Raw genomic sequence first — 25,608 nt, forward strand, 5'->3', positions numbered from 1 at the left:
CATGTGGCTCATGCCTGTAATCTCAGCTACGCTGAAGGCTGAGATCTGGGATTGTGGTTTAAGCCAGCCCTGACAGCACCATCCACGAGACGCTGGAAAAACTGGAAATCAAGGTGTGGCTCAAATGGTAGAGTACCAGCTTTGAGCGAAAAAGAACTACATAAGAGTTCCCCAGCCTCAAGTCCCTGAATTCAAGCCCCAGAACTCGAAGAAGAAAAGAAGTCAGTACAGCAGGGAGTACAGTTTAAGCAGAACGTCTTTTCCCAAATGCTGTAACTATGACCACATGGACAGTATGTAGTGTGCTTACCCTCACATACCAGCTGGTGCATCCAGGGGAATTTATGAGCAGAACTCTCCTTTTCCAAGCAAGAAGTCATTTTCTAAGTGCGTGACGCCTGTCAGCACCTGAACATGGCTCACGTGTGTGGATCTCTGTGCCCGGGTTGCAGATACCCAGAAAGTTGGCCGAGGGCTGATATGCCCCAGGCATCCAGATGTAGTGTGATACTGAGAGCAGAGTCCCTGTGCTTGAGAGTGGAAGAGCTGACTCCAGTCTTGTCAGCCCACAGCACCTCGAGTTGTCTTGCTAGCAATGGCCTCATTAGGTCTGTGCATTTGTACACCTTTGGTGTTTCTACTGGGGCTTGAACTCAGGGTCTCAGATCTAATTTAGCTTTTCTCCACTCAAGGCTGGCACTCTACCACTTGATCCACACCTCTGCTTCTGGCTTTTCATTGGAAAGAAGGGTCTCACCGAGTTTCCTGCCCAGGCTGGTTTTGAACTGCAATCCCAGGTCTCAGCCTCCAGAGTCAATACCATTACAGGTGTGAGCCACCAGTGTCTGGCTTTGGTCTTGTGATCTTTAATTGCTATAAATAACTCCTGAGCATATCCAAAGAGTATTGCTGAAATGCCAGGATTTTAAAAATAGAATTTAGATGTAAAGGGTTGCAGTCTGAGTCACATGCACTTCCTTGCTTGCAAACCATGGCCTTCTGAGGACGAACACCAGGGGCCCCCATGCAGAACACCTGTGCTGCTGTCCCAGCGTACCAGGGACCCACAGCACCCTGCCGTGGAGGGGCTTATCCCAGACTGTATGGTATCCTTCATTCTAGCACAAGCTGTCATTCTTTTATCCATCGTTGGTTTGAGTCAAGATACTCACCTAAGTATATCTCCAGCATGAACTAATTAAGTTCTTTCTCCAAAGGGGGAAAACTAGAAGAATGTCTAGAAAATCAGCTTCACATACGGCTACTGGAATTTTAGATGCTGTAGTACAGATTTAACTTCAGCCATATTTTGTATATGAAGAATGCATCTTCCCTCCAGAAATACAATGTACCAGTTGATGGTGGCTCACGCCTATAACTCTAGCTATTCAGGAGGCTGAGATCCAAAGTCCAAGAAACTCTTATCTCCAATTAATCGCCAAAATAATGGAAGTGGAGCTGTGGCTCAAATGGTAGCGTCCCAGGGGACATGCTCATGGACAGCGACCAAGCCCAGGGTTCAAGCTACAGTACTGGCACAGAAAAGGAGAGAGAAGCAGGCTGTACCATAAAGTATTTCCTGGATCCAATCGGAGCACCCTACCCACTGTGTTACCTGCGAATGTCTGTGTACCTGCACGTTCCTGTGGCCACTGCACTCCAGGGAGATGCCATCTTTGCCTTGGTTTAGACCTTGCTTGGGGCATCAATCTAGTTACAGATGTGCAGCTTTAGTGAAACTCCAATTCTTAATTGTTTCATTCCCTGGTGACTGCCTGGACAGCCCTAGAGTTCCAGGCTCCCTTTGGAAAGTGGCTGGCAGGGCCGCTCACCTTTGACAGCCAGGCTTACAACACCCGGCCTCTGAAAAGTGGACTCAGCTGCCTAGAAGAGTGATTTTCATGGAGCAACTGTGATGAGCCCTCCAGAGGCTGCAGGGGTGCACACATACACATACACAGCCAGCAGAACTCCTGCCCAGGAGCTGCCATGCTGCTGCCACATTCCAAGAACAAGCAATGACACAGGGTTACTTCCAGAAAGGGGTGGAGGAGAGAATGGGTAAACCAGTACTAAGCGTTGGTTGAGAAGATGGAGGATGGGGTGATGACTGAGTGCTAAGCATTGGCTAGTAAGATGGAGTGGGGGATGTTGGTTGGGTCCTCCAGGGTTGGTGACACCCCAGCAAGGCTTGGCTGGTGTCACAGGAAATGATGCACACATCCTGAGCTGTCACACCTGTACCTCCCCCTCACCCCTGCCACCACCATGGGAGATGACCTCATTCTCCCCAAGAATTCCATGTGTGACCTTCACTCTCTAACCAATGTCTGCCCACATCACGTGAGGTCAGTGAACCGTGACTGCATGTGAACCATGCTGTGCAGCAAGGACGTGTAGGCCTTCCCTCCTAAGGAGGAAAGGGACAAGGTGTTACCCCTCTGAGGCCATTCAGTGGCCTCATCTGTGGGATCCAGCACAGTGTCACCCAAGCCTCGGGCTCCTCTCTTCCTTCTCTCTCCAGTACTAGGGCTCATCCTCCAGCACTCAGCCACACTTCCAGCCTTGCCTCCCCTGGCTGGCTGGAAGAGTTGGCTGGCTCTGAGCCACAGCCCTTTCAATGTGCAAGCCGAGGATTACAGGTGGAAGCCACCAGCTCCCTGAGGCGCTTTCCAACCTGCTCCTTGATAAACCAAGGTGGATGGCTTAGAGAACATTTTTTTTCCTTTGCTTATTCTGGAAGTAAGTCTAAAACCTTTCCCATGCATTTTCATTCAATTACAGCTGTCCAGATAGTAAGAACCAAGAATTTCCCATCAGTTAAACCTCAACTTTTCTGAGCTATAGCTCCCTTCTCTACATAAATTGGGTGAATCATATACTCTATCCCCTGGCATTTGTTTGAGCTGTTACCTGTGAAAGGCTTTTACTAATCTCCCCAAATCACCTGTTCTTGTAGAAGTTGAGCCATGTTTTAACTAATGAAATCTCATCTGATGTAGGCTGAAAACTATGTGGGAGTCCTGCTGAGAGAGCTCCTTCGTCATGGGAAATACTCACAGGAGAACTGTACATACTGCCTGACCTGTAGGCCTGGAGCCCCTCTGTACATCACCAGTACAGTAACAATGAGAAATATACATTGTAAAAACATGCTCAGATCATTTAAGCTACAGTCAGAGTGAGAAAGCATGGGTACTTTTTCTATCCTAAATGTGTAAACTTCTATTTTTGTTTTTACAGTCTTTTGACATTTAAAAATCATTGTTAATATAATGTTCTAAAGGACTATTTTTCAGTATTATTATTATTATAAATTTTGTGACTAACAGCTAACCATATAGTAACTGAAGAAACTCATTCAGCTGTACATGTGAGACCAGAAACACCAGAAACTATCTTAGACTCACACACCCCATAATAAGCAGTTACTCCCATCACATTCTTGAAAGTTCATAGAATTTTAAATCCCCTGAATAATTCAGTGCTGGGCAATCAGCTGATTCCAGACAACTTAATGCCAGGCTTTATGCCATGCACTGGGCCAGGGAGTAGAAAGTACTTGGTAAGTTCCAAAGGACCCCACATACCTACAGCCTCACACACAGAGACAAGGATGGCACTGTAGGTGGCTGTGGTTGGGTCTCTCAAGCTGTAGTCGATTAGAGCAAACAGGCAGAGCAGAAGCTGCTGGGTATTCCTTAGCCAGTGCTGGTGGCTCGTGCCTGTAATCCTGGCTACTCAGGAGGCTGGTATCTGAGGATCATTGCTTGAAGTCAGCCAAGCAGGAACTCCTGAGACTAGTCTCTATTAACTGGAAAAAACTAGAAGTGGAGCTGCAACTCAAGTGGTAGAGCATTGGCTTTGAGCAAATAAGTTGAGCAAGACAGGGAGGCTCTGTAAGAGGTGGCCGGGCGAGATGATCCACGCGCACGTTCTGTAACATAGCCTTTGTCTTTGAGATAGCTCCTGTCTCTGAGTCTTGTTGTTTGCTCTAACTTTAAACACTTTTCTTCCACATATTTATCTGTCTTCTGGCTTATATTATTTTCATAGAGGTGGTGTCATGACTTACTGAGGAATTCTCATTTCTTTGTCTATCATCTGTCATCTATTTTACTCTAATCCACTCAAGGCTAACACTTTACTATTTTAACCACAGGTCCACTTCCAGTGGACGAAACAAGAGTCTCACAGACTTTCCTGAGCAGGCTGGCTTTGGTCCTCAGTCCTCAGAACTCAGCCTCTTGAGCAGGTGAGATGACAGATACGAGGGAAATGATATGATTTCTGCTTCCTTCATTCTACAACTTCTAATAGTGCTGTCGTTAATGACCTTGCAGAGACGGAGAGGAAAGACTCCAGTAGAGTGTATTTTTATGTATTTAAATGATTCTCACTTAAATTTACAACTTCCAAATGACCTCTGTTTCTCTGAGATTTTCCCAGAGCCTTTGTGAACCAGATGATTTTAAGTGTAAGGATCTGAGTGCTCCTCTCTTTTCCAGGCTGGGCTTTTCTTTCCGTATCAGTGCTGGGTGTTTGTCCTTAGTGTCAAACTCTCCGCCTTTCCCTTGTCCTCCACACTCTGGGGCTGAGAAGTCTGGCACTTGAGAGATTTTCAGGGCACTTCTGTGGAATTAACAGCCCTGTTCAAGAGGAGGCAGATGCCGAGGCTCAGAGAGCACAGCTGGGGAGCCCCACACACTGCCTGCCACCACCAACTACAATGGCTGAGAGCTGTGGCAGAAGACTCCAGACCCTGCAGCCAGGAAGTAGAGGAGCAGAGACCAGGGGATCCCAAACTTCTGCAAACCAGGAGCACGCAAAGCTCTAGGCGAGGCAGCAAAAACCAGAGTGCAGAGTGCAGTGTGCAACTCATCCTCAACGTATTTCCACTGTGAGAATGCAGAGGTTTCTCAGTAGAATACTGTGCACTTTCCTCCAGTATAGTGTCTAGCCAGAGATATGTACAATGTTCATTGGAATAAGGAGTTGTGGTTTGCCTCTCTAAGATAAAACAAGGAAAAGGAATTTAGAAAGCATGGGTCCACATTTTAGAAAGGAGTGCCGTGTGGGCATGGCAGCCATGCCCTGGTGCACAGTTCCCTGGGAGGGGGCTCCAAGCAAGCCAAGGCTCTGCTTCCCACCCAATAGCACGGAGTTCAGAAAATACCAGGAACCTCATAAGTGGAGAGAACTTCTGAACCCAGTGTCTCTTCCTGATGAGCTGGAACCTCAACACTGCATGGCGGAGAGTCAGCTCCATAATCTGTGTGATGCCTCCTAAGCCAAGGCCTAAGCCCAGGCAGGCTATGGGGTGCAGGACTGCCTGCGAAACACTTACTTCTTGTACACACTTCACTGTAAGAATGTGTACAGCCAGGGTGCAGTGTTTATTTCATATTACAATTCCAAAGATTGCTGCTCGGTGTGTATGTATGGATGATAAATGGTAAACATATAGATCGAAAGATAGATGATACATATAGAGAGAGATAGAGCGAGAGATAAGAAGAGATGGAGAGATTGATTGGTCAAAGTGAAAACTTGTCTTTAGCTTTTCTTATACCAGGATCTTCAGGGTATTGGTTACATCACAAGTTTCTGGATTTCCAATCTAACAGATTGCTGGCAGAGCTCATAAACCCAAAGCAGTCTGATGTAGCCTGTGGTTGTAGCTATCACTTCTTATTAAAGATAACCACTGCCAGTTAACAATGCCTCCTGTACCCCCTGCCCCAGGCATGCCCTCCTTTCTCCCACCTGCAAGAAAAGGAGGAGTCAACATCGTAGCAGAACCAGTTATTCATGTATGTTTCTACTGGCAGCTATTATTTTTAGGTGACTCTTTTCTATAACTTAAAAACAATAAAAAAAATACAATTAACTTAAAATGTGTTTTCTTGATCCAGTGAGTTACATTACCGGAAAAATCCCTTTCCTAATTTTAGTTTTAACAGCTAAGTAAGACAGAAGCATTGCAGCTCTGAGTATCTAAGTAGAATAAGCCACGATGGGAAGGTAGGCTTTAACAAGTCTTGAACTGTGTTTTCCAAAAACCCTACTAGCCCCTGGAGTCCTTATAATCCATTAAATCCAATTCATGTAGATCAAAAGCCCCTAAATAATCATTTTATGATAATATGCATTTTAAGATATCCCTTAATAAATGCAATTAATTCAGTAAAATTAGTAATATGCATTTTAAATGATCTGAACATTCAAACATTCTCTGGAGAGAATTTTTGAGTGAATGCTTTGAAATCAATTTCACAAGTTGGACAAAAAATAAAAAGTTTGAGGAGCTTCTGAAAACGTTCAGTAATGGTGACTGGAGCCGGGGTTCCCAGTTTCCAGCCAGGTGGACTCTGCTTTTCCTGCAGGAGCATGAACTCAGGGCCTGGACACTGCCCCTGTGAGGGTCTCATTCAAGGCTGGTGCTCTGGGCCCTGAGCCACAATGGCACTTCTGGATTATTTTGATGGTTAGCTGGAGATAATAATCTCATGGATTTCCTTCTCAGTTTGGCTTCAAAACACAATCCTCAGATCTTGTCCTCTTGAATAGCTAAGATTACAGATGTAAACCACCCGCACAGGCTAAGAGGCACAATGTATTTTGCATTTATATTTTGCATGAATTTTGGGGGAAGTAACAAGTACAAATAGCCACTCAAGAGAATAATGCAATAAATAAGCATAGATTGCATTTAGTTGTAGGACTAAAATTAAGATATATAAATTAGGTAAAAGAGAAAATACAAATAAAAATTTTGAGAAATGTTGAAAGTATATATTTTCCAGCAGAAGATTGCAATGCACATACAATAGGTTCTTTATAGCTTGCAACGAGCCGTGAAAAGATTATCTTTAAAACCAATTTAAACTGGTTTGTAAAACCAAATTGTGTAACAGCGATGAGCATATTAATAATTCACTGAAGTTGGCTATGATATGGAACTAGAAATACCCTAAATGCACCATTTCTGAGAAGGAACTCAATGGATACTGTCAAAAAAGAATCAAAATTTAATGGACTCCAGCCATTAATATCATTCCTAGAACAAACATTTTCACATTTTCAGGAAGAACCCAAACAAACCAATTAGGCAAAATAATTAATAATTTCACAAGAATCCTTGGGGTTCTGTTGGCTTTTCTGGGCAATTTCTTTTCTTCCAGTACTGGTAACTGAGCCAGGCCTCATGTGCTGGCCATGTCCCACCACTGAGGCAGGCCCTGCAGCATCTGGCTTTTTTGAATTTGTGGTGGTTGTCAAGTAACTTGGTGTTTAGGGCTTCAGACTCATGAATCTCCTACCTCCTCTCCGGAGTAGCAGGATTACAGCCTTGTGTTAGTGCATATCACCCTTTGGTGCCATTTTTAAAACTTATACTAGCACAACAATGTTCATTGCAGCACTATTCACCATAGCAAAGATATGGAACCACCTAGATGTCCCTCAGTTGATGAGTGGATCAACAAGTTGTGGTATATGTACACAATGCAATTCTATGCTGCTGTCAGAAAGAATGACATCGCCCCATTTGTTAGGAAATGGAAAGACTTAGAAAAAATCATGTTAAGTGAAGTAAGCCAGACTCAAAGGAACTTAGGCTCAATGGTTTCCCTCATTTGTCATAATCAGTAGAAACCTTGGGCTCTACTACCAGAGATCTGCAAAAGAGCAAAATCCTGATACATAAGGCCATATAATGTGAAGCTAATTGAAAGGACCTCCAGGATATTGAAACAAAAGCCATATAACGAACGATTGTTGTCCTTAATGTACTATGTTGTCTCTCATCTCCTTTGCTGTCACTTGGTCATCTCATATTGTTACAGTATCTCACTTTGTTATCTTATATATTGAATTTAGTTGTACTTGGTTATTTGAAATTTGATAGGGAAGGGGGGAAAACCAAGACGGATGGGGGGTGTGGGGGGGAGGGAAATGGGTACCAAGACATGTGAAAGGGTATCAATGTATGTGAATTAATGCACCTTCTATCTGGCAAATATCATGTAACCCTTTTACTAATTACAATAAAAAATATTAAAAAAAAACTAAAGTATTAGTTGGGGACACAATGCAGTGGCAGAGCACTTGTCTGACGGTGCATTCTCCCCAGGCAAACACCATACCCCTGAGCCACATCCATAGTCTTCACTATTTAAGTTTGTATTGACGTTATGTAACATTTGTATACCTTCTTCCTTTTTTTCTCTCTAAACTCATAACCATAACTAGACACATGTACAATATACATTCGTGTGTGTGTGTGTGTGTGTGTGTGTGTGTGTGTGTGTGAACACACATGCTAGGGCTTAAACTCAGGATTTAGGCAACCCCATAACTTTTGCTCAAAGCTGTCAAAAGTTAATGTGCAGTGGTTAATTGCAGTTAAGAATCTCATGGACTTTCCAAACTGCAAGCCCCGGATCCTGGCCTTTTGACTAGTTACGATGACAGATGTGAGCCGTCAGCGTCTGGCAGATTCTTGGCTTTTCTTTCTTTTCTTTTTTAAATTTTTTTATTGTAATGCATAGAGGGATTATAGTTGCATTCGACAGATAGTAGGTGCATTACTTCTCACACACTGATACCCATTCTCATATTTTTCCCCATTTCCCTCCCTGTCCCCAATCATCTGGATTTTTGGCTTTTCAAACAGTGTACATAGATCTGAAGTTCTGTTTTCTCCCTCCATGTTACCTTCTATAAGGTATCAATTTGGATTATGCTTTTATAGTCCTAATTTATTTCCTTAAATATTTCCACAGTACTCAGTGCTACAGATCACAATTCCCTTATCATTTTTTGATCATGACATTAGCAATTTCCAGTCTTCACTGCAGTGATAAACAGGCTGGCATCCCCCAGACCCCTCCCCAGGCCTGCCCTCTGTGTCTGCCGGCTAGTGTGACCTTGTCTGTGTGCCAGCTTCACCACAGCTGTCTCAGGAACTCAGTGTTTAAATGTGATTGTATTTGTGTTAGGAGCTGGATTAAGGTTTTATGTTATTTACCAAAAGCCCCCACCATCGTGTAATTTATAGTGACCCCTTCATGGGTAAAATTTTCATGACATGACCAGGCCAGGCACTGATGGCTCACCTGTGATCCTTGCTAAACAGGAAGCTGAGAGCTGAAGGGCTGAAGGACTGTGGTTCTAACCAGCCCAGGCAGGACAGTTCACAAGACTCTTATTTCTAGATATTCACTAAAAATAAGGACGTGGAAGTAGGGCTCAAGTGGTAGGGTTCCAACCTTGAGCAAAGAGCCAAAGGGCAGTCCCCAGGCCTGAGTTCAAGCCCAGCCCCTGCATGGGGAAAAGAAGGTGATTAGCTGTTAAGAGGATTACACAGTTTTATCTGTTTCTGGACAGACACTGCCAAATTGCTCATAGCGGAGGGACGTGTAGGCATGCTTCTGCCGGGTGACATCCAGCGACAGGTGCAGGGTGGGGCTGGGGCCACAGCTCATAATTGCTTTCAATTACATACCACTGTGGTAACCCAAGGCCTCTGTGTGCTCCCTAACCTGCTGAGTTTGCTCTTCGGGGAAATGCTTATCTGTACATTTGGTTCATTTGAAAAGTTGACTTGTATCAACACCTTTTTGAAACCTGAAAAGCACAAATGTTAACTGGTTTTCTGTTCATTATAATTGCATCCAAACTATCATTTTCAAGTTGATTATGGTTCTTTAAACCAACGGAATGCTCCATTTTATCTATTTAGTTAGTCAGTCGTGGGGCTTGAATCAGGGCCTGGATGCTGTCCCTGAGCTCTTTTGCTCAGTGCTCTCCCTCTACAGTGTTGAGCCACAGTTCCACATCTGGTTTTCTGGTGGTTAATTGGAGATCACTTTCTTGCCCAGACTAGCTGTGAACTGAGATCCTCAGATCTTAGCTTCCTGAGTTGCTGGGATTACAGGCATGAGGCAGCAGCACCAGGCTTCCATTTTTTTTAACGTATTAAAGACATCTTTTACTTTATAGGTTTTGCATTTCAAATCTTTGAATTGTCCTTAGATTTTGTACATATAAAGCACTAATTTATATTGAGTTTATTTTATTTTATTTATTTTTTTGCTGGTACCATAGCTTGCCTCACACATCACTGGCTTACTTGAATGGCCGGCGCTCTATTACTTGGGCCACACCTCTACCCTTATTTTGTGCTAATTAATTGGATATGGAGTCTCAAGAGCTTTTCTCTCTGGGCTGGCTTTGAGCTGATCTCAGCCTTCTGGTTGGCAAAACATACAAGTGGCTGGCTGGGTTTTTGCCTGGGTCTTCATCCGGCTGAATTTATTCTTGTGTTGACACAGTATTATTTGTACATGGTCAGAACATTTTTGAACTAATCCCCGCTCCCCACTGACTGTGTGGGGTGCGGAGATCATTGAGCTCATGAAAATTCTCAGCAAACTCTCCATTTGATTCTCCCAATCTTAAACTGTATAATATTTTTACTATCACGCAATGCCATAGAACATTGTAATGTCTGGAAACCAATCTTTTGTATTTTTTCTCTACTTTTTAAAAAATGTTCAAATTTTTATTCATCTTTTGAAGCTTTGGGAAATATCCAACTTTCAATAAATTTCAACCATTTTGGAATTCTTATTTATATTATATTCTCTATTAATTTTGAATGATTAAAACAGTTTATTTTCATTTTAAGAAAACTACATCAACACGGATTCTTTTGATATTATTTCACATTTTTTAATTTGGTTTTTGTATGTCATTTGACTTTTCCCAGATTTCTCACTGCTTTTACAATTTACACTTAATAGATGATTTTCCGTTTGCATCTCTAGAGAGTCGTGACTAACAAAGAACATCTGTTATTTTTCATCATGTCTCTGAATCAAGGTGATCAAATGCTCTTATCAATTACTATATTTTTTATTAAATTCTCTTGAGTTTCTTGCCCATGGTGAGAAATCTTCAGCAAATGCAAGTATTAGTTAGGATTCTTCTTCCAATACTATATGTCCTTTAATTTTCTTGTGAAAGAGTAGAGGTGGCAAGATGCCTCCCTACATCTTGTTTCTAATCAAGTTGTACCCTTTTTGGATAAAATTTACTGTTGAATTTATTAAAATATTTTGTCAACTAAACAAAATATTTAGACCTTAACTAGTTGAATTCCCCTTGAGTTTGTAGCATTGCTATATTGGGTCTTTTGTTAAGTAGTTGAATTTTATTGGTTGACATTTTATTTATGTATATTTGTGTCTACACTCACAAAAAGAGGCAGTTGCAGTTTATTTTTAATTTTATGAGGTTTGGTACGAAAGCGTCCCAATGTATTGGAAGCTGTCCATCTTTTCTTTGGCCTAAGATAGTCTGGCTAACACTGGCTGGAGAAAGCCCTGCTGAAAACCAATTCGTTCTGCTGGTTTCTTTGCTGGCAGACCCTGGCTCCTTGCACTGCGCAGAGCAGTGAGGGCTCCAGGCTCTGTTGCTGTCCAGAGGCAGTGGCACACAGTCCTTAGGCTGTCAAATGTGTACTTGACAGTTACACACCCTAGTTTCCTGGGATTCTTTCTCCCATCCACTTGTGCAGTCATATTTTCTTGTTCCTAGTTTGTCTTCTTTCTGTTGACTACTTTATGCCTCCTTAGCTAGTTTTTATTTGTTCATGTTATTACTCATTTATCATTTTTCCTTTTTATAGCCTTTTAAGTGTTCTACTTCATAGATTTTAATGAACATGTTTACTAATTCCCTTTAATAGTTCATTCAGGGCTATTATGTCTTATATAATATAAAACTTGCTTTATTTTTATATTTCAGTGCTTGGCTTTTGATATGTTCCATGTGCTTTGTGATTTTCCTGCACTTTGAGCTCTTTCATTTAGTTTTTGGTTAGGAGTTACTTAGTGTTTTCTGAATTTATCTCTGTTGTGATCCAGGAATGCCTCTTGCAAAGTGTCTGTGTGTGTGTGTGTGTGTGTGTGTGTGTCTGTGTGTGTGTCCCAGTCCTAGGGCTTGAACTCAGGGCCCCCTGAGTTGAAGCCAAGCAAGACTTGCTTGGCTTTTTCACTTAAGGCTCTGCCACTTGAGCTTCACCTTTTCTTTGGGATTTGTGCTGGTGAACTGGAGATAATCAGGGACTTTCCTGCCTGGGTTGGGCCTGAAGCCTCAGTCCTCAAGTCTCAGCCCTCTGAGAGGCCAGGGTGACAGGTTTGAGACACTGGCATCTGTCCAAATGTCAGCTTTTTTGAATTTAATTATTTTTTTGTCAAGGAATCATAAGTACCAAAAGAAATTATTTATTAGTCAAAATATCAAACTCTGTCTCTCTCTTGCTCACTCTCTTTCTCTGTTTCTCTGGTCATTTTTCCGCAGTTGCACTCACCCTCAGTGGACATGCGGTAGTAGCCTAGCTTTCCAGCTCAACATATACCTGAAAGTTCTTTCTCCTCAAGGACCAAGAGGGAATGGCACCGTGCAGAGCGCTGGTGCTGGCGCTGGCAAGGGCACTGGCACAGGTGTCCCTGAGCATTCTTGGGACAATCAGAGCAGCAAGACCACAGAAAACGCCTGTCCATCTAGTGAATATTAGAATTTAGATCCATAGTCTTTTTTAATGTCAGATGGTTATGGTTGTTATGTTGTTATTTTTACTGGGTAAAGCCAGAATTTACCACTTTCAATTCCTATTTGGCTCATAAAAGAAGCAGCTTTCTTTTCCTTTCCTAAGGAACAAAATGGTAACATAGCTTGGATTAAGTTGTTTTGGGGCCTTGCTAGAAGAACCAGCTTAGACGAGACACCCAATTCACTTTTCTTATCAGATTGACATGCCTTGTTCTATAAACTTCCAGAAGGAATAAAACAGGAAGCCTAACAAATTCTGGAACATGCCAAGCTAAAAGCTGAACTCAAGTCCCTGGAACATGGTGATGCTGCAAGGGGCATGAGGGAGAAGGCAGCGGGAGCCCTTCAATCCTTGCAGCCCAGCCTGCGGTGGCAGGTGCGCCCTGGATGGGGTCAGTCCTCACCCAGCTTCATCTCTCCAACTCCTTCCTAGGACCCAGGGTGCCAAGTATGGGACCATGGCTGCTACAGTTCTGTGGCCCTTGAGGCAAAGACAAGGACGAATGCAGGGCAGGCATAGGTGACAAAGGAGCAGCCTGAGGCCGGCACACACAAAGTGTGCCACACCCACCTACCATGGAAGTGGAGGTGGGTGGAGAGCACCAGGCCAAGGTTCAAACCCCAGGACCCTCAGAAGAAGAAGCAGAAAGGAGAAAGGCAAGAAAGGGAAATGGAGAGAAAAGACTGCTCAGCTAAGGGTTTCAAAATAAAAGTTAGCACCTAGGAGTTCCAACACCTGCAATCTAGTTCAAGGAAGCGTCTGCCTGACACAGTGGAAGGGAAGACCTGCATCTCAAGGCTCCCCCGGCACCCCACAGGCACCCCAGGACTCCTGAGCACCTGTTTCCCAGTGAGGACAGCAGCACAGCCGTTGGGGTCCCACCAGAGATCTCCTGCTAAAACCATAGCTAAGCTGCGTGCTCCTCCCTACACTCCACTCACCCCTCACCAACAAGGACATAACCTGTGTGGCTACACCCAGTCCTGTAGCTCTCCCTAAGACACCAAATCCAACATATTCATCTGTGCACAGGAAACCACACATGGCCTTGGCAAACTCAGCCGAAGCCCCAAGTTGCATAGGCCAAGTTAGGGCAAATGTTTCAAATAACATCACAGAAAATGTGCCTCAAGCATCAACGCTGCACAGTTCAGTCTTTTTAAATGTACTTTTTGTTGTAATGCTTAATATGTTGCCAGTTCTGGGGCTTGAACTCAGGGCCTGGGCGCTGTCCCTTAGCTTTGATGCTCAAGGCTGGCGCTCTATCACTTGAGTCACAGCTCCACTTCCAGCTTTTGGCTGGTTAAATGGAGACAAGACATTCCTGCCCAGGCTAGTTTCCAACATGAAGCCTCAGATCTCAGCTTCCTGAATAGCTAGAATTACAGGCATAAACAGCAGGGCCCAGCGCCTACTCTCTGCAGCTTCTACCCCTCTTGTTACACCAAAATTCCTTAGCCAAAGTGACCAAGGCTACACAGGAAAAAGCTTAAATTTCCAAGGGAACTGAAGAATGAGATGTTATATAGGAAATATAATTCGACCACCAAAAAAAATACTTTGGCTAATATTCCTGACATTGTAGTTCTTGATCATTATTCTCCTATTTGTGTCTTTTGTCAATATATGACATTTTCTATAATTACTAGGAAGGACAGCAATCACGGATGGTTAAACATGTTTCACAATAATTAGTTGTTAACTAGCACTGCAAAGAACCAAGCAAACCACAGGACCTGGAGCGGGTGACACTACATTTCTGGGTTGGCATTACTCTTGCTTTTTTCTATTGCCTGACACCACGGGCCAATGGTGACTCCATGCCAATTTTCAGTGGCCCTGGATCAATCGCCCTGATATTTGAAATCATAGTGATGATCACACGCACTCCATCTGTTCTTTCCAGTTCTGCTTAAACTTGGCTGTCAAATCAAGCATGGAAGTCCTTCTAAAAGTTGCTGAGGTTTTCCTCCTGTTGGTGGGACATAAAAGCAGGTCCTGGCAACACTAATGGTAGATGGAGGGAGGACGCACGGCCACTGCTACAGGGTCCAAGGGGACCATGCAGGCGTGGCGCAACAGCAGTTACAGGCTTGTGGGGGTTTTGAGACCTAGGCTTCACGCCACGCAAGCTTTAATGGTGAAGTCCTCAAAATGCATGGCAGCTCTGGCCTGCGTTTCCCACTCACTGTCATCTCCATTTTATTTTGGCCAAAATGAAGAAACACGAGAAAATTACATCGCCTTGCTTCTGTTTGTTGGACAGGTTGAAATTCTCAATTATTATTACAGGAACAACTTTTGTTCTTTTATGGTATTTGCCTTTCATATAAAAAGCCATTCTATCACTCAAATTCGCAAATATTTTTGACATGCTCTCCTAATCTCACTAAGTGAACATAACTACGAGTTACACAATTATACTCAGGTGGCAAGAGAATGAGGAAGAGTTGGTATGTCAACCCAACCTTCCCAGAATAGCACTGTACCTTAGACATGCCTCTGCATACAGCTTTTCTCTGGGTTAATTAGAGATGAGACTATCATGGACTTTTCTGCCCAGGCTGGCTTCAAATTATGATCCTTAGATCTCAGCCTTCTGAGTAGCTAGGGTTTCAGGTGTGGGCCACCAGTTCTTGGCTCATTTGTTACAAAAGTCTTCTCATTTCTAGTCTGCTCTGTCTCCTCCATGAGGCTGAATGAGGAGTCTCTTGTCAGAAGTGGAGGTCTCTTGGCCCAGCCCTTGAATGTAGGCTGGGTTAGGATGGAGAAAGCAATGGTCTGCTTGTTCTGAGCCAGGCCACAGAGGCCTTCTGCACCCTGTGCACTATCTGCATTGAGCTTTCACCCAGAGGAGAGGTCTGGAGAACTCTTGGGAGAGATCACCTGGAGCTCCCTGCCCCTGGGGAGGGAGGGTGACACAAGGCACCCCCTGCCAGGTAGAAGCCATCTCAACCAATCTGCCTGCAAGAGGAGACAGCTGAGTGAGCAAGCCCCGATCAAAGCAGCACTGAGCCAAGCCAACATAAATCTTCAAGCCAGAGAGAGAGTGACAGTGAGCCAGTGCTGCTTTAAGATTATTTGTTTTAAGATACTTTGTTGCATCCAGAATAGCCCATGTGTTTTCTTCTAGTTGAAATACAATCATGACATCAAATCTAATTTCTCAGCATATTCATACTTTATATTGTTTTTCATAGTTTGACAAGTAGGAGTTGATCTTATATAAGAGAAGACCAGGATAAAGAAGGCCAGGAATGTGCCTGGATTTATACCTTCTCAGTGGGGCTGGCTTAGAACACAGAATATGTGAGTCCACGGATGGTGTGGGTCACTGCAGTTCTGTAAGACAGCTAAACCCACGTACGCTGCGTGGATTAGAACTGAGGCTCCAATGGATCCGGATTTTGTGGTTTGAGTGTGGCAACGACCCCCTCCCTCCCCCCGCTGGCATGGAGACATACTAACCGACTCTTACAGGATCTAGAGAAGGAAAGCCACCCAGGGAAAGGTGTAAATGATGCTCTAGAACCACCCAGGGAATGGAGTAAGTGATGGTCTAGAACACCCTGAAAAACTGCTCGCTCAACCTCCTCTTTTCACTTAGTCTGACGTGGCAAGACCACAGTCTAGCTTTCCCATCTCCAGTTCTAGGTGTCATCACCAGAACACCAATCACATGAGAAGCTGATTAGTAGGAGAGAATTTCCCTACACAATAGGTCCTGATGGATTTGAACCCAGAATTCCTCCTCCCCAGGGTGAATCATTACTAGTGATGGCTGTAACCTTGTGACATCTACTGATGGGGTGTTATCTTGTGACATCTAGTGATGGGTATAACCTCATGATATTTAGGGATGGGATATAGTCTCATGATATCCCATTCTGGGAGCCAGAACTTAAGTGCCCTACTGGGAAGTAGCAGAGTGTTTTAGTACTGGTGGAAAGATGAGGTCATATCACTTTGGTCATGAGCTAAACATAAAATTTGAATTTATTTGAAATAAATGAACAAAATGCTACCAAGGAAGTTACCCATGGTGCATATTGGCCTGGCATCTGTCCATCACAGGACACATGCACGGGACTCAGGATGCTTGGCATCTGTCCACCACAGGACATGTGCACAGGACACAGGACGCCCTGAGTACGGCTCCCAGAGGCATCTCCATTCCTGCTGCTCTGTCTTCTAGAGCAGCCTCCAGAGGCAAAGACTGCCCACAAACTTAATGCCAACACCCTCCATGTCAATAACATCACTAAACCTAAGTAGATCTTGTATGCGTATGGCACATGAACATGTGAATTGTGTCATTTGAATGTCACCTGATGATGATTTCTGAGAAAAAAAATAGGAAAGTGTGTGTACATGGCTTAGTAATGCAGACACACACTTTAGGTTATAATCTAGCTGTAAATTCCTACTCATTTGAATATCACATTTTAAACCAAATTAAATAATGTGTTTTTAAATAAATTAAAAGCAAGGGGGCCGGGAGTTTGGCCTAGTGGTTAAAGTGCTTGCTTAGCATGCATGAAGACCCGGGTTCGATTCCTCAGTACCACATATAGAAAAAAGCCGGAAGTGGTGCTAAGGCTCAAGTGGTAGAGCTCTAGCCTTGAGAAAGTCCAAAGACAGTGCTCAGGCCTTGAGCTCAAGCCCAGGACTGGCAAAAAAATAAAATAAAATTAATTAATAAATAAATAAATTAATTAATTAATTAAAAGCAGGGCTGGTGCTGGTTTCTCACTTGATTAATATTTTAGTAGTAGTTTAAGAGACCAGTTAAGGGGTCACTGAATGCTTGCGTGGTTTTGTGGTCATGGCTGTTGGTCTAACCTTGAGTGGGAGCAAAAGCGGTGAAGATGAAGGTGGAGGTGAGGGAACACTGGTCACCTGGCCTGGACCTCCTGGGTGCAGCTGCCACCCACCAGCCACAACCGCTCCCATGAAAGGATGCATGTCCTGCGCTGCCCTCGGCTGCCCCTGAGGCCCTCAGGCCCCACAGCACTGGGCAAAGCTCACTGGACAGATTTCTAAGCTCACTAAGCCCTAAAAAGACCTTCATAGTCAAGATCACTTTAGTTCTCCATGTGGAAAAATCCACAGCTGAGATCCCACACAAATGTGTGGCCACGTGTGTGTCGGGTGTAAATGTCACTCGTGGGTGGAGCCACACCACGTGGCCATGAGTCAGGAACACATGATATCACTGGGCTTGCAAATGTATCTCCTGGGCTCTCTGTATCTCGCCCTCCCCTCCTCCCCTTCTCTACCTCTCTCTCTCCCCCTCCCCTTCTCCCTTTCTCTCTGTCCCTCTCCCTCCCCTCCCCTCATCTCCTCTTCTCCCCTCATCCCCTCCCTTAGCCTCCTCCCCTCCTCCCTCTCTCCCCTCCCTCTCTTTCTCTGTGAAGTTCAGCAGGGCCAGTTTAACTCTGAAGAAATAAATTCTTAAACTTCAAGTGCGTCAGAGGTCAGAGGCTGAATAACAGACAGAAGTGTACATGCCTTATGTGGTTCCACTTAGCCAAAAGATATAATCTCATTATTATTACATGCATAAATATTCATTTTTAAAATATGCTCTTACAACAACTATTACTCCAAAGCAGAACTGTTGAGGACTTCTAAGAAAAGAGATCTACTTTTAAAATAATTCTAATTCCATGGAATTTTTCCATGGCATAGCTATTACTGGGCTCTTTTTTTTCTTTCTCACAGTTCAGTGAGAAAAATAATTACCATGTAGCTCACAACAGTGTATTTCATCATATTATTGCAGTAGATGTTCATTGTCTCTAGAAATACTTAACGAAGAGGTGAATAACTAATGACTGCCAAGAAAGCTAAGCAAGCAATCCTGTCTAATCTGAGATGATCTTGTTATATTCCCAGCCTTCCTTCCTGCTGATTGCCTGACGGTTGACATACATAAGAATTATGACACAAGGGAATGGAATTGCGTCTGACTTATTTTAAAACACAGTGATGGAGTTGAGATGCAGACAGACTTACATGGGGTATAAAGGGCAGTTCTGAATGTCTAGGCACTTCTATTCTTGGCACTTTCAATAAGCTGTACGTTGGTGAAGCAATGATGTTTTTCAAGAGCTAGCAAATGATTTGAGGTTATTTATTACAATAAAGTACCACCTTAAGATATAAAATTAACCCAGGATTCCATTGTACCAAAAGGTGACCCAAGGTGACACACTGGTCAGGAGCTGGATTACGCCCTTGGTCCCCACTGTCCTCCTGCTCTGGCCTGGAAGCTTCTGTGTGGCCCTGTCTGGCTCTGGGTTTGTTTCAGGCAGTGAGGCTCAGGGCTGGGGGGAAAGGGAGAAGGAGAGGGGGAGTGGCTTGGGGTTCAGGACTGGGGGGGCAGGAGGGGAAGAAGAGAGGGAGGGGTTTATTATTCCTCAGCTTCCTGGGTGTGGTTTCTCTTGTTCCATCTGTAAACACCAGTCCACTAGACTCAGAACCCCACAGATGCTTCTGCATTTCTTACATTCTCTGGTCATACCTTCTAAATCCTCCTTTTATTAAACTCTTTCCTAGCACAGCAAGTGCTTGTTTATTCCTTTAGGGAAAAACTCGACCAATCAGCCAATTGTGTGCATTTGAAGACTCAGCCCCAGAGGTATGGTGGCATCATAATGAGATCCTGTTTAATAAACATCTGCATCTTTCATACAGCAAGGGGATGACTGTGACGGTGCCAAACTACCACCGAGTAAATGTTGAAGGACTTCTGACAATCACCAATAAATTCTCTGTGATTAAAGCAAATCTTTTTAGTTTTTCTATAAAGTTGTTGACTTCTAGGATAGGATAGGATATCAAAATAGGCTAATATGGTCTTTGAAGATATTAGATATTTCCAAGAATACTGTTAGCCCAACAGCCTCCTCTCCCTAGCTTAACATGCTCTTCTCCCAGGCAACACTAGGCCCCTATTTTATAGGCAGAAAATCACAAGCCTCCTCAGGCTCCACCTGGAGCTGGTAGCCTTTTGGGCAGCTGCAACCATGTAAGGCAACAAGACACTCACAGGTGACCTTCAGGTCGGGGGCAGCTGGGGGCCCTTTATCTGCCACGTGGGCAGAATCCATAAAGTCTATGAAGGCCCTGGTCCACAGGTCCACATCTGAGTCTCTGCCTCCTAGCCTCCTAGGTTACCTCAGACAATAGCCAGCACTTGTCTCTTGTGAGAGGGGGTCTTTCCGTCCCTTTGCTGGCAATTAACTTTCCTTTGTTCTTTATGCCTGGATGTCCATATAGTTTTCTGGCAAAGTCTAATAAAGTCTAACAAACATGATCTACCTTCACCAGTGCCCTAGGAGGGAGATATACTTTTCCTCTGGTTTCCCCCACCTCCAGGGGCTCCTGGCTGTCCCTGCAGAGGAACTGCACTGGGAAAAAGGGGGCCTTGGCACTAACCTGGCCACCTAGCTGAATGTGAATCCCTGCTCCACTGGTCTGAATCAAGGCTAATCCTGGGAGGTCAGCACCCAAGAGAGAGTGGTGGGGACAAAGAGGGAGTGGTGGGGGCAGAGAGGGAGTGGTAGGGGCAGAGAGCAAGTGATAAGAGTCAGCCAGTACCTGAGGAGAGCCTTTGCATAAAAGGTAACAGCAAACATTTCCTGAATTCAAAGGAATAAGACTTATTTCCTTCCTTCCTCTCTCCCTCCCTCCATCCTTTCCTTCCTCCTATCCTCCCTTCCTTCCCCCACCTTTTCTTTCCTTTTTTGTGCTGGTCTTGAGACTTGAACTCAGGGCCTGGGCACTGTCCCTTAGCTTTTCCACACTCTACCATTTCAGCCACAGCTCCACATTTGGCTTTTTGCTGATTCCTTGGAAGAGTCTTATGGACTTTTTTTGTCCAAGGTGGTTTTGAACCTCAATCCACAGATCTTGCCTCCTGAGTATCTAGGATTATTGGCCTGAGCACTGGTACCCAGATGAGAGACATTTTTTAGTCTCCAGATTTTCCTGTAATACTTCACCAAGGTGACCCTTGGTATAATTAAAATTCAAATTAATGAAAATGTCATATTTTAATGCATGTACACATATTCACTGTAAATATAGTTTTATATATACACAGAATAAAATACATATGTACAGTATATATACATTCATATGATTAAATAATACAGTTTTGCTTTATTTATTGTCAAAAATATTACCAACAAAAGAAAGAAGTTTGTAGGGAGGATTTTTGTCACTGAATGCATGAGACCATGCATCTACCATTCTACCATTTTTTTTCCTCTAAAATTAGAGGCCTTAACTCCATCTGTTCATTCAAGCTGATGCTGAAGCTGCTCAAGCCTCCAGCATATCAGTCCTAGTGCCAGCCTGATCCAGCCACCGCCAGAGGCAGCTGGAATGTCCAAAGCAGTTTCCTAGCACATAAATCTGCTCATCCCTGGCTGCCATCTCCTCTACAGATAGAGCTTGCGGGCTCTGCAGGTTTTTGTCTAGAACCATGTAGAGGAATCCAGAAGCTTCCAGGGCAGCCTCATTGCCTTTTTTGGGCCAAGCACAGGAAGCTGCCACTAGGAACAGAGGCCCATCGTGTTTTATACGACAGTCCCAGCCCATGACAAAGCTTTCTTAGAGGAAATACAAAACAAAGCAAAACTGGGTCACAGCTTTCTCCAAGCCTTGTATGGAATTCAGTTTTGCCAAAATAGTCTCTGAGTCTCTACTTCATTATGTGTGCAAATGAGATTGTCAAGACATTAACATTCTTGGTTCATGCAAAGTGTTTAAACGCACTTTACCTTTTGGCCAGGTAAGCCAGGGACACCTTGTAAACCATTTTCACCCTAAAAAGAAATACATAACATCTATTTTATTAGCTACAACAGAAAATAAATAGACACAATATTTGTATGATCTAGCATCACTGGAAAAGGGAACTAAACACAATCTATTCTGGGGCTCACGTCTCCAAAATAAATTATCCTTAAATAGTTGCATAAAGGGGTTTGAATTCCACATGTGAGTCTATGAGCTTCTGGGTCAATGCCATGCTGCCTGCTCTCCCCTCTCTCCCAGACCCCTCCGTACATGCCCCGGCCTTGTGTCTCAGGTGTGCATGGGGTACATGAAGCAGGTCTCCTCCCTCCATCACTGTCCCTCTAAAAATAAAGACATTGAGGCTTGGAGCTGTTCCAGACCTGGCTGGGCACCCAGCATGTAGGATTTCCTGAGCTGGAAAGTGAGGCTGCTATGGCTTTGCATCCACCATTTCCTTATTGCTACCACATATTCCTAACTTGGCCATGCACTCTCCAAGGCCTAGCGCTGCCCACCACCACCATGCCTTCCCCGAGGCCTGGCACTGCCCTCTACCACCACCATCACCACCATGCCTTCCCCGAGGCCTGGCACTGACCACCACCACCACCATGCCTTCCCCAAGGGTTGGCAATCTTTTTCCAAATTAGTTAAATAAAGATTATACTGAGCCAGGCATTGGTGGGTTACCCTGGTCATCCTAGCAACTCAGGAAAATGAAATCTGAGGATCAAGGTCAAAGCCAGCACAGGCAAACAAATTTAAGAAATTCCATGAATGAAAAAAATTTAAATTAAAAATTAAAAAAAAATTAAAATCCTATCTTCAGTTAATCAACAAAAATAAGAAGTAGGCATGTGGCTCAAGTAATAGAAGGCCAAAGTTGAGTGAGAGTACAAGGCTTTGGATTCAAAAAGGAAGGAAGGCAGGAAGGAAGGAAGGAAGGAAGGAAGGAAGGAAGGAAGGAAGGAAAGGGAAGGGAAGTGGAGTGAAGGGGAGGGGAGGGGAAAGAAAGAGAAAAAGAAAGTATACTGAATTATTCAGTTATTCAAAAAATTTAATTTTTAAATGCTAGCTGGACCTATTGTTACTGCCATAGTTACACAGTCCTGCTGTGTGTCTCAGTCTCAGAACACATGGAGATGTGTGACATTGTGATGTACAGAGTCACACAGTGCCCTGCTATGAGGCACCGTCTCAGAACACATAGAGAAATGCAGAGATACATGACATTGTGATTTACACGATCACACAGTGGTGCCTCTGCATGCCCATGCAGGACCACAGCCTACCAACCTCTGCACTATAAACTCATTCCGTTCATTCCCCTCATTCTGTCTGATACAATTTTATATAAAACAGCCACAGCACACAATCAAATTCCAAACCAACCTACCTTTTCCCCAGGAGCTCCAGGAGCCCCGAGCTCTCCTTTAGCACCGGCCGTACCCTGAAATATATACATTGTCTATTAGGGATTTTTCTTACTGTGCTGTAAGGGGTTAGAGCTTGGGGCTTGCAGTTGCCAGCTTGCTTACTCAGCCAGCACTCCAGTACTTGAGCCGCCTGCCTGTTGGCTGGTTATTTTGGAGACGTCTCATTGACGTTTCTGCTTAGACTGGCTTTGAACTGGAATCCTCTAGATTTCATCCTCCTGAGTAACTACGATTATAGGTGTGAGCACCAGTCCTTGCCTCATTAAAATTTTTGAGATCTCTCACTGGGCGCCAGAGGCTCACACCTGTAATCCTAGCTACTCAGGAAGCTGAGATCTGAGGATCGAGGTTTGCAACCAGCCCAGGCAAGAAGGTCCTTGAAACTCTTAGTTCTAATGGATACTAAACTGTGGCTCAAGTACTAGTCAACCAGCCTTGAGCAAAATAATGCACCAGGCAGCACTCAGGCCCTGAGTTCAAGCCATAGTATTAGGAGGAAATGTCATTTCATACCTGAATTGCCTTTCCTTATGAAAATCTATACTTCAAGTTTTTATTTTTCTCAGATTGCGCACCATTCGTTAGACTTTTGACAATAAAATGTGAAAACACCATTTATGAATGTCAAGATGAATGAAATAATCAGAACTTAAAAGCAAGGTATTATGTACACATGCACTCCTATCCTTCAGCTTGGTGGTTTCTTTTTGGTTATCAGTGAGGGATGATTCTATTATTACTTCAATTAGCACTAGAAATGATTTGACTGCCCTTTCAGTTCCTCTCTCAAGTCCCATCCATTGCATACTTTCAGCTGGAAAGCACCAATGTTATCAGCAGCCTTTGGCTAGCCTGACTGCTCTGCCTGTGCTCTGGGAAAATCCTGTGGTGATCTGCTCTGACCTCCTCTCCCATCTGCCCACCCCTTCCCTCCTCTCCCATCGCACTGCCAAGACAGGGGGGAAGTCTCCCCAGGGAAGCCATGGGACTCTAGGTCACTCTGGATAGCAGAGAGATGAGTGGAAACAGGACAAACATCTGGAATGAAGTTCTCTGTCACTATGCCAGGCAGAGATCAAGTAATAAAATTATTGGAGCCTATGAATCTATCCTTAAGATAGCATTGTTTGCTCATTTCAGATTTAAGATACGGAGCACCTTTCACCCTCAAATCCCTGTAGATTAGATGAGATTCTATCAGATTGGATTAAATAGATAGAGAAAGACCTGCCAACCAATCATGCAAATTTAGTACAGAAGGAGAAAGAGTGATGAGACTTTTCCATTCTTGCATTCACCATGCAAAGATGCCAGAAGTGCATTCCCAACCCAGATCTGTGAGTTTAGCGGGTGCTTCTTCTTTACTGGGGCTGTACTTTAATTTGTTATGAGTGTGGTATGGCTCAAAAGTGGCTCACAACTGCTGTAAGGTGGGAAAGAAAATAAGAGAAGATCACTCAGAGCTTCTGGGTTAGCACATTCGCTGTACTAGAGACCCCTAATGGCAACGGGCAGTGGAAAGAAAAGAAGCCAATACTTATTTGCCCACAAGTTAACAAATTTTAGTGTGTTTTTGTTTCTCTCAAAGTATATAACTACTTTGCTGCAAGCAATTACTTCATGAAGCCAGTGCACTTGGGGAAATTAACTGGAGATGCTAATAGTCTCCCTTACATGTACGGGCATTAAAAAGCTGATACTTAAACTCAGAGAAGTTCAACTCTGGAGTGGATGAGGTTTTAAGAAACACAATAGAATGTGGTTACTAAGTAGTTAAGATGCAAACTGTATTTGCCAGTAAAGGAATTCAAAATTCAGGAAACAATAACAATTGAGTCTGGATGAAAGAAAGGTATTCATTATTATTTCAAGTAATGCCATAGTTTAGTTTTGGGCAGAGGGCAGAGCAGTAGGAGTTTGATTAGGAGTCCTGATAGAGACTGCTTATCACATTTGTGTGTTTAAATGCACGTAGTGGTATGACTCTATGGCAAGCAGTCATCAGTTTAATGAAAAAAGCAAAAAAAAAAAGAACAAAACCAGAAAAATCATACTAAGAAAATATCACATTGTATATAAATAATAAAGAATAAATGAACACCTGAGGATATTTTTCTCTCATACTCTCATGTGACTATTCCATTCAAGGCTGTCACTCCACCACTGGAACCACGCTTCTATGTCCAGCTTTTTGCTGGTTAATCAGAGAGAGAGAGAGAGAGCAGAGAGAGAAGATACAGGATCAAACCTATATCCTCAGGCCTCTGTCTCCTGTGTGGCTGCCATTACAGACAGGAGCCAGCAGCACCCAGCTGGAACTGCTTCTGTCCATTTCTGGTTCTTCATTATTCAATCCATATAGAAGAGGTTAGAGCCACCTGTGAGCTTTCTGTGCTCCTTGTACAATGATTCTGTCCTGTGAAAAGTCTCCCAGGCAATGAGGAAATAAAATTACAGTTTCTAGAAACAGCTGACTTAATGACTTAGACTTTCCTTTAGGTATAGCATTCATTCTTTTATTCTCGCAATATTTTTTAGTTCCTATTATATGTTGTTCTCTGTGTGGAATTTATCCAAATCATATCAGTGATGGGAATATATAATAATAATGCATCAAGCAGCAATATAAATGCTAAAATAAAAATGGCAATGGGATGGTAATTGTTTTTCTGCCAGTCCTGAGGCTTGAATTTAAGGCCTGGGCATTGTCCCTGACCTTTTTTTGTTCAAAGGTGATGC

At 43.6% G+C, this 25,608-nt stretch overlaps 1 protein-coding gene across 1 annotated transcript in view; it reads right to left on the bottom strand.

Moving 5' to 3' along the window:
- Positions 1–25,608, bottom strand: part of Col19a1 (collagen type XIX alpha 1 chain) — a 159,492-nt gene that overhangs the window by 100,978 nt on the left and 32,906 nt on the right. Inside the window, exons 8-9 of the mRNA XM_090337719.1 lie at positions 22,830–22,883; positions 21,415–21,459 (exon numbers count right to left, since the gene is read on the bottom strand). Coding sequence (XP_090193845.1) covers positions 21,415–21,459; positions 22,830–22,883 — 99 coding nt within the window. The remainder of the gene's footprint in view (positions 1–21,414; positions 21,460–22,829; positions 22,884–25,608) is intronic.

The sequence above is a fragment of the Megascapheus bottae genome, chromosome 8 (assembly GCF_031878675.1).
Source record: "Megascapheus bottae isolate mThoBot1 chromosome 8, mThoBot2.hap1, whole genome shotgun sequence".
NCBI lineage: Eukaryota > Metazoa > Chordata > Mammalia > Rodentia > Geomyidae > Megascapheus > Megascapheus bottae.